Source organism: Dermochelys coriacea, chromosome 6, assembly GCF_009764565.3.
Source record: "Dermochelys coriacea isolate rDerCor1 chromosome 6, rDerCor1.pri.v4, whole genome shotgun sequence".
NCBI lineage: Eukaryota > Metazoa > Chordata > Testudines > Dermochelyidae > Dermochelys > Dermochelys coriacea.
Window position 1 is genome coordinate 82,120,848 of NC_050073.1, and position 17,965 is coordinate 82,138,812.

At 37.0% G+C, this 17,965-nt stretch overlaps 1 protein-coding gene across 6 annotated transcripts in view; it reads right to left on the bottom strand.

The window, feature by feature from the left end:
- The window catches only part of RALGAPA1 (Ral GTPase activating protein catalytic subunit alpha 1), a 240,622-nt gene that overhangs the window by 72,814 nt on the left and 149,843 nt on the right, over positions 1-17,965 (bottom strand). For all 6 annotated transcript variants that reach the window (XM_038407488.2, XM_038407491.2, XM_038407485.2 and 3 more), the window contains 4 exons: positions 17,087-17,218; positions 14,310-14,493; positions 3,626-4,487; positions 1,355-1,426 (listed from right to left, as the gene is read on the bottom strand). In XM_038407488.2, coding sequence (XP_038263416.1) covers positions 1,355-1,426; positions 3,626-4,487; positions 14,310-14,493; positions 17,087-17,218 — 1,250 coding nt within the window. The remainder of the gene's footprint in view (positions 1-1,354; positions 1,427-3,625; positions 4,488-14,309; positions 14,494-17,086; positions 17,219-17,965) is intronic.

Consider the following 17,965-nt stretch of genomic DNA (forward strand, 5'->3'; position numbering starts at 1 on the left):
AAGTTTTTCGACCATCTTCTATCTTTTCATGTTCTTATCCTCTTTTCTATTCCTTTGCCTCTACTTTTACAGTTTGCTAATAGGAACTTCCATGTGTGAAGGACCAATTCAGCATAGTGGGACATCGGCTGAAATCAGCAGCAACAAATGGTATAATAATGTATTCAGAAAGTTGATTACGAGTTTTACAGCTAAAGACATGAAATAAACAAAACCTATGGGTTGGGCATTATTTTACATCATGAAGAAGACACCTCATTACCATTAATAGTGGTAATCCTTGTGAATGATAAATGTGTCTCAGGAAGATGAATTTAATATCCTCAAGTAGCAAGGTAACTTCTTGTGTCCCTGGATTGCTGATTGGTGGATACAGAGTTGAGCAACTTAACACAGTTTCCCACAACTGTCCTACCCAATTCTGATATTACTAATTCTATAGCTGTTGCGACAGTCACATGATCCTTGGAGGACAGCTGACAAAATGAAGAGTAGCCAGCAAATTGTAAATTCCCTGGCCCACTCTTTAATGCATTTAATACAGTCTTTCATATTCAAAAATACCCTCCCAATAAAGAGAGAGCACTAAGCAAAATTTAACATCTTTTAAAAACTAAAAGCATCTCCAAAACTTTCACTTACTCATCTTGAAGCTAACCTACTGATGGGAATAAACACTGAGATCTCAACAATTCTACTTGTGTACTAGATGATATTTCTCTGACATTCACTACTGAGAGCAGATACTACTTTGGTGTCCATTCATAAATGATTTAATAAAACATCTTAAAAGAGAAACTACAAGCTTGAAAAAGTGGCTTGCAGTGGACAGTGACCGAAACCTTTGTTGGTCACTATTTCATCCTGAAATAGCTTTAGCTTTCCATGAGAACCTCAACTCTAATCATTTTCATTCATCCTCAAATATTGATGGCTTTGATCCACAGCTAAAAAATTAGTTTTAAAGCTATTGTAACTGAATTTTAGTACGTTTCCCTTTTATTAGATATGTAAATACAGCATTTGGGCATTATAGCACATGTTTTGCATAATGATTTTCATGGAACACAACAAAAATAGTATTTGACAAATGAATTACTTGTTTTGGGGGTGCAGGGGTTTATGATATCTCTTTATGTATCTCTTTTATGATAATCTATTAATTAAATTTTCATTCATTTTAGTTTCACTTAATTTTTAGCATGTACTGCTTCCAAATTTAGTGAACATGAATCACTTATTGGAACATAAACTAGTCTCCAATTCCATATAAACAATAGTTGTACAAACTCACTTTGAAAAATGATTAAATAAATTAGTTAGGTAATTAGGCAATTTTTAAAAGATAACTTACCATTGTCTTGAGTCCAAATTTCTAAGTTCTCGAAGTAACTTTTCATTTTTTTTCAGGAGATGAAAGCTCCTTCTAAACAGAGAAAAAACAACATTTGTATTACCTGTCCAGTAATGGGTATAGGACAATACAAAAACATATTTCAGTTCCATTCATGCAATCACCCACAATTTTCTTGCCTTCTCAAATTTCCTGTAAAAATAAATTACACACATTGTCAATTTTATGCCAGAAGGTCTTCTGCATCCTTCTTAAAGTTCTCTGCGTAACTCTACTTTTGCCAACTTTCCCCTCTCAACCTAGTGACTTCAGCTGTCTGCAGAAGACTGGACAGGACTCCCTTTGGAGCCCATATAATTTACTACATAGTAGGCCTGAGGATAGCTGCTTAGTGATACATGACAGATTCATAGATCCCAAGGCCAGAAGGGACCATTTGTGATCATCTAGCCTGACCTCCTGTATAACACAGGCTATGGACAGGTTTCATAGTAGCAGCCATGTTAGTCTGTATCCACAAAAAGAAAAGGAATACTTGTGGCACTTTAGAGACTAAAATTTATTTGAGCATAAGCTTTCGCGAGCTACAGCTCACTTCATCCGACGAAGTGAGCTGTAGCTCACGAAAGCTTATGCTCAAATAAATTTGTTAGTCTATAAAGGTACCACAAGTACTCCTTTTCTTTTTACAGGCCATAGAATTTACCCAAAATAATTCCTAGAGCATATCTTGTAGAAAACCATCCAAACTTTATTTAAAAATTGTTAGTGATAGAGACTTCACCATGACCCTTGGAAAATTGTTCCAATGGTTAACTAGTTTCACTGTTAAAAATTTACACCTTATTTCCAGTATGAATTTGTGTAGCTTCAACTTCCAGTCATCAGATCATGTTATATTTTTCTCTACTGGATTGAAGCTCCCATAACAAAATATTTGTTCCCCATGTAGACACTTATAGACTATATCCAAGTCAACCCTTAACCTTCTCTTTGTAAAAATAGATTGAGTCTATCACTATAAAAACTGAACTCTACATTCCTGACTTGCAGAGCAAAGGAGAGTATATCAGCCCACCTAGTCATCTGTAATGCTTTTTGTCTTTTAAGAAACAGTTATGTTTCTGTTATGTTTTCAGTAAAATAACCTCTATTCAATTTTTAAACCTACTTAAGATACTACCCATAAAATACACTGAAGTGAGGTTAAGAGCAGTACCCATTGGAAAACAGGCTGCTTTGGCAAACTAAAGGCCCACTTAAGTATTAAGAATGGTTGCAACACATTTGCTACCAAAGTTCTTTGTGATCAAAATGTTTCACTCATATGACTGCAATATTATTTTATTGAGCCAGACTTATTCTACGTCTATAGAATATCCATTTTCCCTTCACAGTAAGTAAGTATTTTGATGCTTAACCCTGATCTTCTAATTATGAGTTCATCATTTCACTCAGAGATGATTTTAGGAAGGCCCTTACATTCTGAAATATTAATTCTATATTTAAAAAAAAAAAGGTACAGTCAACACAAAAAGTACCTTTCTTTCTCACAGAATTTTTTTCACCCTCTATTGTTATTTGCAACATTCAAGATTATCCAAACTGAAAGAAATGAGGGGAAACAAAATCTCTCTACTTTTCAGATTTACATATGTGCACTTTTCTAGGGAGAGGACATGTGCATCCCCTTTCCTCAGGCAGGGCAAGAGACTGTTTACCAGTAACCCAGCAACAACAAACTTGCTGCTATTCCAGAGCTTGGGTCTGGCAGGGAAAGGTGCCTCGTCTTCCCCATATCTCTACAGATGCATAGAAGGAGAGCAGAGAGGAGGCAGTAAGGGTGTCTTTCTCCACCAATCTAAGGCTTCTTAATGGAGCTGCTGAGGAGAGCAGAGTAGGGAGAGAGAGCATTCTCCCACCAATAGTGTTCCTGCACTGAGCTGGAAAGGAGGTCATCTGTCTTCAATCCCATCTGCATAGATTTTAGGGAGCAATAAGATCAGCAAGCTATTCCCTCCTCTCTCCAGTCTCTCCACACAGCGGGTTGAAAGTAACAATCTTCTTCCCCGTTAGTAGATGCCCACTCCCCAGTCTCAAAAATTCTGCTGTCAGTTGGCCAAAGGCATTCTTGGCCTAACCAGTTCTACTGCCTAAAGTTAGGAGGATTAATAAAATGATGGAGAGTTACATAATTGTTACCAAACACTGTACTTTTAAACAAATAGTAATTTGTGTTAAAGAGGTTTTTTTTTTGTTTGGTTTTTTTACCTTTTATCCCAGGAATTCATTCCCAATATACTGAGAAGTAATCTGCAATAGTAAAATGCTGATTGGGGCTTTTGTGGAGTTGGCTCATCCTGTTCCACAGCCTTCATGTTTAAGTCACTGAAGTGTTTTTCAACAAATTCTCTCTCTTCTGTATGTTGTTTAAGAATTGCATTGATGACGTCATTTTCCTGTTTCTCTGAGATGCAGATGGGTTGAGGAGCAGGTATGTTCAGTGAGACCCCTGCTCTCTGTAAGCATTCAGGACTAGTGACACCTAAATAATGTAACAGCTCATCAAGAGCATCTTCTTCATCCCTAATTGTATCCCAAGTTGGCACAGTTTCTCTAAATTTCCTTTTTACTTCAAGTGCAACTCGATCCCTTACAGATACATCCTCTACATGATCAGATGATGGGGCATCTTCTGGTTTCTCTTGCTGAAATACAGAAAGTGCCAAAAAAGTATGTTCTGATAATCCACATAAAGATGATGGCCCATACAAAATGGCAGAATCCCATGAGTATTTACCAGACAGATCACGCACTATAATTCTGACATTCGAATTAGCAGATGCAAGTCCAGCAGACAATCCTCCTCCAGGCATATTCTCTTCTGCTTGGATTTGTATACAAGAGACTAAAGTAGTGTTGTTTAACACAAAGAACTGGAGGTTTGGGCTCTCAAAAAGTTCAGGAGAAAGCTCAGGACTTTCACTGTAAGGATTGTCATTGTTCTCACAAACTTGGCTGGTTAGCATAGCAGGGCCTCCACTCATTGGATAGTGGCCTAAGTGGTTCACCAGATGTGTTATCACAGTACGAGCAGCAACAGAGATTAAGCCTTGTTGCATGTGAGTTTTCACTGTAAGACAAAGAACACTGTATTTAAAATTAAATTTGGGGAAGCAACATGGAGATTTAAATGTTTATTTTGGATTTTTATTGCCTAGATTTTTCAACAAAGAATGAGCTTTATGAGACTCTGAAACCTGTATGAGACTAGGATACACCTAAAACAACCAGGGAAAATATGGATTTCCAGGAACTTTAGTTCTAAATGTGAAGAAAAAAAGTGAAATAATCACACAGTTATAGAAAGAATATACATTCTATAATTGTAGAGCTTAGTCCATTTTCTCACCACAGCTTTTATGAAGAGCATGGGTCCACTTAGATATACAATAGTGATTCTTAAACTACTGAAAACAGATCTTAAGCTGCTGCTGAAGTAGAAGCTATTGCATGATAAGCAGTCCAACATCCAAAATTGCAACAGATTTTTATATTTTGGCACAGTAGTACTCTGATGAGGAAAAACACAGATACAAGTGTGTGCAAAAAAAATCTAATCACCCTAATTGCCCAAGGGAGTATACAGCTGCAGGTTAAATTAAGAATGACAGTGGATCATTGGAAAACATTGATCAAAGCTCAGGCTATTTATATACAGGAAACTCTAGCAGTAGCAAAACAGAAAATAAAAATCTCATTGAAACTGAAAAAAATATGTACATATAAAAAATTTCAGTCTGAAAAATTTCTGGGAAAATCAGCAGGGAGAAGAGGTAAGTTAATCCTGTCAATTCTGTCTAAGTTTCATCTTGCTAAAGGTACTGGAGAAAATTCTTACTTCTTTGACAAAGATTTTCCACTCTTATGGAAATTATATTAATTTGTAACAAAAGGTTTCATAATTTTGATAACAAGCCAAGCATGCCTAAGAATTATTTTTTTAAACCACACTCTGGGCTGGATTCTCTGGTCCATTAAGTCCATACTCATACAGTGCAAAGTGGCCTTAAACCAGCTGAAGATAACTGGTGGAGAATTCTTCCTGCAGAGGGGAGCTCTCCAATGGTACTACTAACCTCTTTCCTCTCTCCCTGCCCCTTCCACAGTGTAAATGGAAGGAGTGGGTATACTGGGAGCAGAGCACAGGGAGTGGAGGGAGTGTGCCAGAGCAAAGCTTTGTTAAGCCACAGCTTGCACCAGAGAGGCTGAGTAGTCATACCTGGGCTCCCTGAAGATCCTCCTCTTAGACAAAGAAAAGAAACAAGGCTCCATTTCTCAGAATGAGGTAGTTTATACATTATTGTAAAATATTACTAGAAAGTGTGGGTTTCTTTGGATTTTTAGTAGAAGTCTATTGGATTGCCTATTTCATTTCTAGCCTCTTCCTCTTTCCATGCAAAATTTAAGAGAATATAACCAATGTCCAGTTTATGATATAAACTGGAGTAAACCAAACCATTTCCTTTTATAGTATATAAGTTACAGTAATTTTTATACTAAGCAATAAATATTGCTTAACAATATATATAAAACAGTTTAAGGCACAAGATTTCTTGAGCGCTTTGGCAAAATAAGGGTAAAATGTACAACCTATAATGAATTTCTGTGAAAATGATTTAATGCCTGCATTTAGCAAAGCATTGAGTGCATTTTGCTCTAACTGTTGACAGTAATTACTGATACATATATCTTTGTCTTCTGAGTGCAAAAGAAAACATAAATACAACAATGTTTAAAGTATCTAAAATCATTTGAGAACGATAATTTACACAAATTTTCACAAAAGCAAAGTCTGAACTTGGAATAGCTGTACAGCATCACCCAGATGTTAACTATTTAAATCATTTAACAAATTCTACTACATGCCAAAATATAGGCAAAATTCAAGCTCCTACTTAATGTTTACAAAATGATTCAAAATAGCTGAAAATATAGTATCTTTACATATTAAGTGGATTTGACAATGTAGACAAGAGAACAAGAAAAAATATTCTGGCTTCTCTAGTCTCTCTCGTCGTTGAAAACAGAGACTCTTTAAAAACAATCAGTTAAGTTGAATTCCATGCCCAGATATGGAAAGCATACAAGCAAATTAAGTTATAGTGCCCTCTGCTGAAAAGTAGCAAGGACTTGCAAGCAAATTTGTACAAGTCTTCTAGCGAAAATGAATGGGAGACTCTGAAAGTGAAATTTATCAAAGATTGTATTAACCATATTTCTGGGGGAATTCTGCACCAAAAAATTAATAAATCTGCACACAATATTTTCACATTCTGCAAAATTCTGCATATTTTATATGTAAAAATAACACAATATAATCACACCAGTTTCAATTATTTTTGGTCATTTATTTCAAAATACCTGTCAGCCAGTATGTCTATAACAATACAGACAACAAAAAAGATTCAGAAAATGTTTTTTGACAAATAGATTCCTTACTAGGCATATTAATACAGAACCCTGAGTAATAATTCATTTAAACTACAATACAGAACCATATTTCCTGCACCTCTCAGAAGGAGTGCAAAGGCTTGGGGGAGTCAGGGATAACGGCGGAGCTGAAGGAGAGGGAAGTAACTGCTGGGTAGGAGCCTAGATGTGAACTTGAACGATTATTGGGTATTGGTGGGAAAAGTATGGAACAGGTTTTTTGGGGTGCGGGGAGGAACTGCTAGGTAGCTTCCTCCATGTAGACCTTGGCTGACACCTAGCCTCTCCCCTTTAGTCAGGCACATCTGCCCCTGCACCCCCTTGTGTCCTTGCAACCCCTGGCCACATGTGTCCATCCACCCCCACTCAACCATCTCCCTTCCCCCTGTAGATCTGCACCTCCTTCCCCCTCTGCCCATGTGGCCCTGCACCTCCACTCCCATTCAGCTCCTGCCACAGTCTGTCCTCCCCCATGAGCCCCCGTCTGACCCCCACAGCAGCTCCTCGTTGTCTGTCTCCCCATAGACCCCCGTCTCCTGACCTGGCCCAACAGGCACTGTGAAGAAGGCAGGCTCTTTCTCCTCCCTGGCTGGCTGGGAGCAGCTGCTGTGTTCTAGTGCCACAGTGCCCTCTGGTGGGCAAAAGGCAGAACTGCAGCAACATTCCAGCAGAAGCTTTTTTCTGTGCAAAATATTAAAAATATGCACAGCTCATTAATTATGCACATGCGCAGTGGCACAGAATTCCCCCAGAAGTATAACCAGTAAAGGGAACTCTGCTATTGGATCACCTTTGCTGCAGATATTTACTCTAAGTGACTAGCACACTGTTGGTGGTATACAAACAAATAATATACTACTACTACTTTTGGGTTCCCAGGAGCACAGCAACTTTAGGCTTCCAATTTGTTGGCATTTCAAATTTGAGTCACTCTTAAGTGCTTTAGTTGATGCATCTCTGAAGGGTCAATCCATCCTTGTCTGTATACATGTCACCATAGAGTAAAAACGGATCTACTGAAAACTTTCAAAAGAAATGAAAGCTTGATAATGAGATGAGCAAGTGATTGCTGCTCTGTGAATTGATTAGTAATTTCTATATGGTATTGCCTAAAGGCCCCAAATGAGATCAAGGTTGCATTGTACTAGACATTATACATACTTATGCACGCACATGCTGCACAGAGAGTAACTTGTGCCATGAAGAGTTACAGGTTTAAATAGACAAGACAGACAAAGTGTGGTGGGGTATCACAGAGAGGTGAAGTGACTTGCCCAAGGTTATGCAGCAGTTCAGCGGCAGAACCAAGAATAGAATCCAGGTCTACTGACTTCCAGAGCAGTGTCCTATTTTTCTGCGCACCCTGCCTCTCAAGAATGCCATTTATTGGAAAACCATTAACTTCCTCCCCAAACTTCGAATTTCTTTCTTAGAGTTCCCACTCTTTCTAGAAAAGAAAGAGTTCCCTGAAGAGGGAAGGAGGGGCTGAGGGTTCATTATAAATTTGGTCAAAGTGTATTCTAAGAACTGCTCTACCAAAACAAAATGTCCAAAACAAAAATAGTTACATATTACAAAAAAAGTATGCAGAACACTCCAAATGGCTGTTTAGCATATATCTGACAAAAATTTGCTTAGTATATATTGCTCTGGCCCTCCTACAATGTGTAGTTAGCTCCCTTCAAACCATCTTTACTATAAGTGTGTAATAACTGATCTACTCTGAAAGTGATTAATCCTTTTAGAACATAAATACCAAATTATATAAACTGAGAGATGAGAAACCGCCTTAATGAATACATTCCTGTTCCTTCTCTCCCTTACATTCAGTTTCTCTTTCCCTTGACTTAGACCATTCTACTCTGTTTTTCTTTCCTTTATTCTGCCCCCTTCATTGACCTACATAGGAACATTGGACATGCGACCGGAAAGGACCTCCTGAGTCATCAAGTCCAGTCCTTTGCTATCACACACAACTTCATCATACAATTCCATCATAAACTTCTGAAGCTTCATCTTAAAACTCTCCTGATGGTTAGACACCTACTTCTAATTTCCATCCTAAATTTATTCGTGTCCAGTTTATACCCATTTGTTTTTGTGCCAACATTTTCCTTTAGCTTAAATAGAGCAGTCATATCCCCTTTCAGCTTTTGTTTTGCTAGGCTAACCAAGCCAAGTTCTTTTAGACTCCTCTTGTAAGATGAGCTTTCTTCATTCCCCATATCATCCTAGTAGCCCTTCTCTGCACATGTTCCAGTTTGAATTCACTTTCTTGAACATGCGTGACTGGAATTTTTCACGGCCACATAAAATTAGTGGCTATTAGTCAGACTGTGATCTATTAATACCACCAAGTCTTCCTCCTCTTTCGTTTCCAACTGATAAGCCCCCAGATCTGCCTTTGTGGTTTAGACTGCCGCTCTCACTATTGTTAATACCGGTGGAATTGCACCAGTACTACAGCAACGGTGGGAGAATTTGACATAAACAGTGAAGACAAAATCCAAATTTAACACTCACCATTCTTTCTGGGAGAAAAGACTGGACATGATTCGCAGGAACAGAGGAGGTGCCAAATCAAGAAGTAGGAATATCAGATCTGATAAGCCAATTTCATGGTGCCCAGAAAAGGGAAGTAGTACAGGAGGGATTAACTGCATTGTAGATGGGACACAGCTTTCATTTCTATAGTCACCACCAAAAATCTATCCTCATGAGAAACTTGTTGAATCTTTTCAGGTAGTTTACTGGTGCAGAAAGGACTCCAGACTTCTTTAGAATGAGAAAATACTAAAAGCAAACAACTCTTGCTAATATGAAGGAATTGTATATGTTCTATTGCTCCCGTTTCCAGAAGGGAGGCAATTGCCTATCTCAAACTCACAAGAAAAGGCCTCTTAAAGCAATATGGAGGAGGATGAAGCACAATGGTCTTGTGAAGAGAAAAGGTGGTATAGTGGGTAAAGCACTGGACTGGGACTGCTATTCCTAGTTCTCTCAGACTTCCTGTTTGAATCATGCCCTTCATTTCAAAAGGGAGCTGGACTGTGCCATAAATCTCTCTGTGCCTTATCTGTAAAATGGGAATATTTCCCAACCTCACAAGGTTTCTGTAAGGATAAATTCATTAATATTGGTGAGATGCTGAGACAAGTACAATAGAAAAACTTAAATATACATATTAAATAATAGAAAAATAATGACAGGCTATAGCCCTTCTCTATTGTACCAAGGAACTGGATGTATAAAGTGATACATGGTAAAGTGATATGCTGGGGAAAACAATCTATTGAACCCAACAGTCTTTATAAAGGAGACCCACACAGCAGTTTTGATTGGTTCTCTCTAGGATCACTTCTTAGAAGTAGCAGCAGAGACTAAATTGTTTTGAGATCACTGGATGAAATTTACTATCTTAAATATAAGTATTATTATGTTATTAAAGAAACCTGTCTTCTACTGAGGCTGAAAGGATGACTGTTGATGCTCTCCTGAATATTGTGATTGACCCCAAGAACAATAAAGTGGTTGGATGCCATGATATTGTTTCCTTCAGTCTCCTTGTTTAGCATCAGTCTACTGTTAAATAAATTAGGACCCTTTAAGCACAAATCCAGTATCTTACCCTCTCTTTCATGAATGGACCAAAGTATGTAACCATGAAAACCTCCATAGCATTACCACAACTACTATTGGCTGAGGCACAGTGTCAACCTAAAATGCCACATTAAGGGTATGTCATGCCCAGGGTACACCTTTTTGTTCTATGTATTTATGGCTCAATAGCAGGCAGCATCTTAGTTAGTGATTATAATCATACTTGCTCATGATCACTTGATAGTTTGCCAGGAGAAGATTACCCTAGCTATTTTTTCCAGACTCTGAGATTCCTTCTTTTATGGGAAGGCTTGATGGTCTTTCACCAATGATTTAACAGAGGCTGCAGAATCTAAGACAATGCATGGAATGGAGGATTCCATGTCCTCTTTATGATGTTTTGATAAGTCTTGGATCAGCAGGTGGCCATGTGGGCTTATCGCTATTGCAGTGGTGCAGATGAGTGGGAAAATAATGACTGAGTGTCTCTCCTACTCCCTTTGAACCTCCGGGGCAGATAAAGACACAAGCTAGCTGCACACAGTCTAAAGAAATATCCTTTCCCTAGGCATGCTAAGCACAAGTCGTTCTGGTCTAACTGCAGAATTAAGTGCTTTCTCTCCTCCCACCTCCAGAAAAGATACATGTGTCATCTTCAACTATAATAGCAGATGGTGGCAAGACTTAAAGGGAAAAATAAGTTCTATTATTTTATTAATTTTAAATAAAAGAACTGAACAAAAAGTTGAGGAAACCTTTAGTTAATTTTAGAACCTAAAATCTACAAGGAAAGATATCTACAGTAGATTGAATACTTGTTGAGAGGAATATGAAGAAGAAAATAGAAAAATATTCCATAACAGTGTAACAGCTGAGCACCTTTTAAAAATTTTGACCCTGGAGTACAGTTCTCTGTGTGCAGTGGCTCTCAGCCTCAAGTCCCAAGAACCAGCCTGTAAGAGGGTCTGAGGTCCAAGAAACACAGTACACAGATCCCAAAAGTGGGATCTGTGCATGCAATTTTGTAAGAGAAAATGATTTTACCTGCAGCTGTGGAAGAAGTCCCCCCTTTAAAGGTTTTATACAATTGTCTGATTTTTGCCAGCAAGCGACACTGCAATAGCTATGTAATATTTAGTATGGGGTTTTTTTTGTCTTAGCCTAAATACATATTGCTTTCACACACTTGTTACAGGAAAAAATCCTGCAACAACAGTTGAAAGATCAGGACTAGGTAAACTAACAGATTTTTTTCCCCACTTTTAACATTTAGAATGCTACAAACTCTTGACCCTGGAAAAATAATACAAACTGATTTAACTTTGCAAGCTTTGTTAATATAGGAAAAGCCTCCCTACTATTTTTTTAATAGATTTGTATCTTGTAATTCCAGTGGTATTTAAACAAAACTCGAATATAGATTTTCATTTAATTCCAGAACTGTTTCTTGTAAAGGTCAGCTATACCACCACTTTGCCACAGACACATGGAATGGAGGAAATGGACACAGATTAACAAATTCTATATACCTCCCTAATCCCTACTCTTGCCTGCTTCCTAGGGAATTCAACAAGACTTTGCCTACTCCCTCATTGGTTGTCTGTATCAGGCTTTGAACAGATGCTGACTCTAGTGCATACCAACATGTAGAGGGTTGCTCTGTGGGTAAGCCTCCACAAGTCCCTTAATGGTGGACTTGTCCCTGAACAATGGGAGAAGTAATATGTCCAGTCTCCCAATCACAGCAGTCAAACCTGCAAGGACTATCCTGCCTTTAAAATGCTAAACACATGACAACTGCTTATCTGATACAAAAGACTCATGAATGAGCTTTCGTTCTAAGTAGAGTTTGGCACACTTTCTCCTTCTCCTTGTACATTTTCCCCACTAATATGCCTGCCCATTCTACCTATGTTCCCAACGGATTTGTATGAAAGCACCCGTACACTGCTAAGCCTGTGTCTAGTGAGAGGCGTGTTGTGTGGTTTGGCTTCATTGTAGTTCAAATAGTGTGCTCCTGCTCCAAAATACAGCCAACCAGCATGCTCCTTTGCAGCTGAGATGCACTACTTGGCCCCCTATTTGATCTGGCTTCTGACTACTCTAATCCAAAAACTTTGCTTCTATCAAATCCACCACAATGCAAGCAAGAGAATATGCTGTGGGATGGGTAAAACAGTGCTTGGTACTGTTCCCTGGGTGATGGCACAGGCAAAGAGTGCCAGGGGGCAATTAAATCTATGTTATGGTTTGTCAATTACATTTAGTAATCTAGCCTACTCAGATTTACAAAGCTTTGAAACTTTAAAGAAAACATATAAGGTTACCATATCTCATCTAAGGAGACATAAGGAACACGGGGAATTACCTTTATTTAGAAATTTAACAAGAAATCAGAAAAGAACCAATCATGTGAGGAAATGCAAAAATGAAGAAATCGATGCTAAGGCTTTGTGCAACTGGCATTCATTTAAAAAAAAAATCTATTCAGGGTTGTCTTTTCAGATTGTCAGATTAAATAAGCCACATAGAGTTTGCTGCAAACCCATAATTACAGATTATTACAGTATACAAAAGATGCAAGGCATAAAAAGCTGCTGCAATTCACTATACTGTAATAGAACATGCAGTGGAAGTTAATTCTGGCAAATGCTTTAAATATTAGCTTTACATAATACGTATAGGTGAAACTGTAATTAGGACAGAATGAATCCTTCAAGCTGCTTTCATTATGACCCTGCAGATGATTACTTTTTGCTAATAAGACCACTGCCATTTGACAAAAAGCCAAATACAGTACCTTGCTTCATTCTTCAGTAAATTTAATAATTACAGCTCCTCCTGCCAATAGTTCTCAAATCAGACTTGTTCAATCCAATACTGAGCTTATTAGGGGGCAGCTCTATGTTTAGAATTCTTTGGCCAAAAAAGTACTTGAGGATGATGAAGCGTGCCTTAGACAAGGGCACAATGATTAGCCATTTTCCCCACATAAAAAAACAGCACGTAGTCACTACAGACCACAAAATCACCTGCTGTTAGCACACAGCTGCTACAAAAAGGTTCTGCATTTATCTGGCTCTTAATACCTTTAAGGAAGCCTACAGGGAACAACTTAATATGGAGGAAGAATAGCATTACAGAGAGTATTTGGTATCAATATTAAACCCATCTTTTTCAATTTTCTTTCCATTGAGGCCATTTGATAGATACATTTTGCAAGAAATGTGTCACTACTTTAAATCTTAGTTTCTCGTGTCTGCTGTCTTTATTTCAGAAGAAAGTGTTCTTAATTTCAGACTCTGATAAAGTCTGAAGTAGATGACATACAACTGTACTCTAGTAATTAACTCAATTTTTTTTTACAAATGTGTAAAATAGGCACAGAATGAATTATGATAGGTTTCAATAATCCGTTTTTAAATATGGAAAACTTTCAACAGTCTTTCAAATTCTGTCATGTCAGTTTAGTGATATAAAATTACACTAGGAAGATCATAAAAAACAAAATTATAAAAAAGAGAGCAAAATTAAGACTTAAGTGCACTCATTTACCTAAAACAAAATGAGAAGTAAAACACTTACACATCACATTGCAGTATTTTGCACTTTTAATACACATGAACAGAAGGATCCGTATAAGATTGATTTCTATGTTGTAAAGGATCTATTTATTTTAATTAACTGAGTTGTAATTGTTCAAAATTACATGGTTTCATTCTATATTGATGAACACTACGTATTGTCTAAAATGACATTAAATATAATTTAAAATTCATTATGTAGACACACTTCAGTATTGGAAACCAAGAGACTGTCTATTCTCTTTTAAATAAGAGGTCATCCAGACAATTTGACATACCTTCTGTGACTGGCTGGAGCTTAGAAGATCGCTCTGAATCAGGGGAATGTAGTGGTTCTGGTTCTTTCAGGCTTTCCAAATGCATAAAAGGATCATAATCCACAGATGCCAAATCAGAAAGGCTTAAAGGAAAATATTTTGGGTTGCTGAAACACTGAGCTCCATAGACACATCCATGCAGAACCTAGAACAAGACCAGGATTTCAAGACCAATTACTAACTTTACTTCATTTTCTGATTAATTTGTTAAAAACAGAAAACCTATCACCAAACAATGAAACCTACTCAACAGGGTAAAAAAAAAAAAAGTGGGCTAGTTTTAGACATTGTATGTTCATGGATCTGAACTCCTGTCTGCAAGTGCTATATTTAAGGAGGGTTAGTAAAAACAGCAGCATGTGTAAAAGTGATATGTAATAAAAATACAGTAAATATATAACTTACAATAAACCAGTAAGCAACCCTACCTCTAGATTTCCTATTCTCTATGTATCTAGATTTCATATGTAAGATTTTTGGAAGTAAAGTCTGTCTTTGTTTTGTACTTATTGGCACTGACCATATATTTACACCACACAAATTAAACAAAGGTTAAAATAATTCAATCTGTAAGTGTTACATTCCAATCTACATACATTGTCTTGTTTGTAGGGTTGACCTTCACTACTGCCCAGGGCCAGCTCTAGGTTTTTTGCTGCCCCAAGCAAAAAAATGTGTGCCTCCCCCCCGTTTTTTGGGGGTTTTTTTGGCTTTTGCACTTTGCAATGTTTTTGTTTGGGTTTTTTTGAACATTTAAAATTAAAAAAAAAAAATGAAAACAGGGAATTTGTAGTTAGTGAAATAAAACAAAATTTCCTACTAGTATACTCATTTAATTTTAACATTACAATTACAAACAATTTGGGTTCAACTATACACTGTTATGAAAAACGTTAAGTGTCTTCCAGTGTGCCCAGTTTCTCATAAATTAAAAGAATTTATATGAACTGAATTTTTCTGGTTTTTATACTTGCATAGTCCTTTAATAATTCAGTGATATCTAAATTTTTTGCAATGGTACTTTCAACTGAAATTAATGCGAATCCTGACAAATGATTTTGAGATATGGTGGACCTCAAATAATTTTTTAGTAATTTCAATTTGGAGAAAATGCGCTCACCAGAAGCCACTGATACTGGTAATATTAAAAGAATGCAGAATGCTATAGCAGAGTTTGGAGTGAAAAAATAATTTCTTGCTATAAATTCTAATACTTTTAGAGGAGAAGTTTTAGGATTTATTAGCTCAGATAAAGCTATTAATTCATCATACAATTCTACTCCATCAATGTCAGCAGCGTTATCAGTACTGAGTGCTAAATGTAGGTCTTGGCAGTGCTTCATGAGGTCTTCTTTGGAAAACTGATTTTTAATATTTCCAATATCGTATACAAATTCACAAGTTTCACAGTGACCATGCAACTGATAAAATCTTTCTTCAATGGAAGCTATAGCTATATCCAAAAATAAAAAACTACATCTTTGGTCTGTGAACACATTAACCACGATCGATTAATTTGTTCCTCATTTTTCATTTTTTTCTTCATACTGGATGACATAAATCGACGATTCGACTCATTAAATGGATATTCAAATGTAGGCTCTAGTTTTGAAGGACCATTTTTCACAATAATCACTCGCATTGCATCAGTAATTATTGTCGGCCATGTACTTGGATCCGATCCAATGTCAGCTCCACCTTTCAATGATTGTTCTTCAGTTTTAGATTTGGATAACAGTTCTTCGTTTCTGAACTCTTCAGCTGAAGTAGTAAATCTTTGGATGGATTATGATTGTTAGTCTTGATCAGTTAGCGAAGATAATCTTTGGTCACATTGTTGTTCATCTTTATCAGTTGATAAAGATAATCTTTGGTTCAATTAGTCTTCATCAGTTGATGAATAATCACTTTCAATGCATTGTTTAGAGCTTTCTCCTTGATTGTCGACTTTTTAAAAATACTTATTTGAAAGATGAGATGATTTTTCTAATTCTTTTTGCCGTTTCTCTCCTTGTTGCCGGTAGACAGAACTGGAAAGTCATTTTCGTTTTTGTCCTGGCATTTTAGCCCTATAACTACTGGCACTTACGCGACATGGAGGTTGGCACGAATGGCGCCGATAGGGTGGCAGAGTACACACAAGCAATCGTGATTCCTGATTTAAATCAATAACCGTTAACGTTTACACATTTACGCACATACACATTATGAGTGACCATGTCACAACGTGACATGATATTTTTCACGTCATGCCCCTATTGCACTACTGGAGATTTTTTTAATCTTCATGTATTTTTTTTTTCGTACATTGGTGGATTTTTCTGAAAAAAAGAAAAAAAGAAAGATAGCTGGAATGCTGCCCCTGCTTGCTTTGCTGGTGCCTAGAGCCGGTCCTGCCACTGCCCCTGAACTGTAAACCCTTTGAGTAGTATTCTATTATTTGTTTGGCACTGACCTTCTCCTGGATCAACATTATTTACAGCACTATATGAATGATTAAACTTCTTTAGATCAAACATCACAAAATGAGGCAAAACTAACTATTTAGGATACATCCCAAGATTAAGTAGTTCTGGGTAAAATGCGTAAGTTTACAGGCAGAAGACCCCTATAGTACAGTCACAGAATTAGAGTCAAATGAACAGAAGGGTTCTGTCTTCAATCCCCATAACTGACATCACCTCCAGCTTAACAAGTTTTCATTAAAAACAAAACAAAGCAATGTAAAGCACAAGTACCTTATATACACTATTAAGAACAGATTGTTCGGTCTTATTTTCAGCTCCTGTGGTGTGAAGAGGTTGCAGTAAGGTCTTTAAAGGCAAGGCCATTATCCAGTCCAATAAACAGAGAAGTAAAGAAACCACCAGCTGTAACAACAGTATTTTTAGTTATAATTCACTTAAAATAGCAGCCTGCTACTTTACATTTTCTACTGTATTTTGTTTTCCTGCTTTAGACTCTCTTACTAATTTAACCATACAGGTAATCAACCTTAGGCAATACCACCACATTAAAGTTACTTAGAAGCTACTGTATGCCTAAACTCCATATTGTAGGGGAAAGCCCTAGCTGCTGAGACCCCCACTTATATTGTCCAAGGACTATCAATATGAATAGCTTTTCATTAACATCATCGTGATAGGTGGTGAATAGATGTGCCTGCACGGATAAATTTCCATGATTTTGCAAAGTTCATTGAAAAACAAATTCGTTTAAAATGACAGATCAACAACATGTAAGTGAGGCTGGTGGAATGGTTGCACTTGAGCCTCATGGTAAAGAATAAAAGATCATGCAAGAGTAAAACTATCTGAATTGTCTTTACTACTTCATAAATACTGTTATTATTCCTTCATAATCTGCTACTATAACTATACAGCACCATATATTCATTGAAGGATATCCAAATGCTTTCCCATGTCAACAACTATTTTACTCTAATACACCCATCTTCCTCTAGTGGCTATTTTTACATTGTCCATTACACAACGAACACTCCAAGGTTTCAAACCTGGATCAGACTACTAGTTCAATAATAATGGTAAACTCATGTCAAACAGCTCTTTCAAAACACAATTAAACTTATTTGTAGTTTAAAAACCTACAAGCAAGTG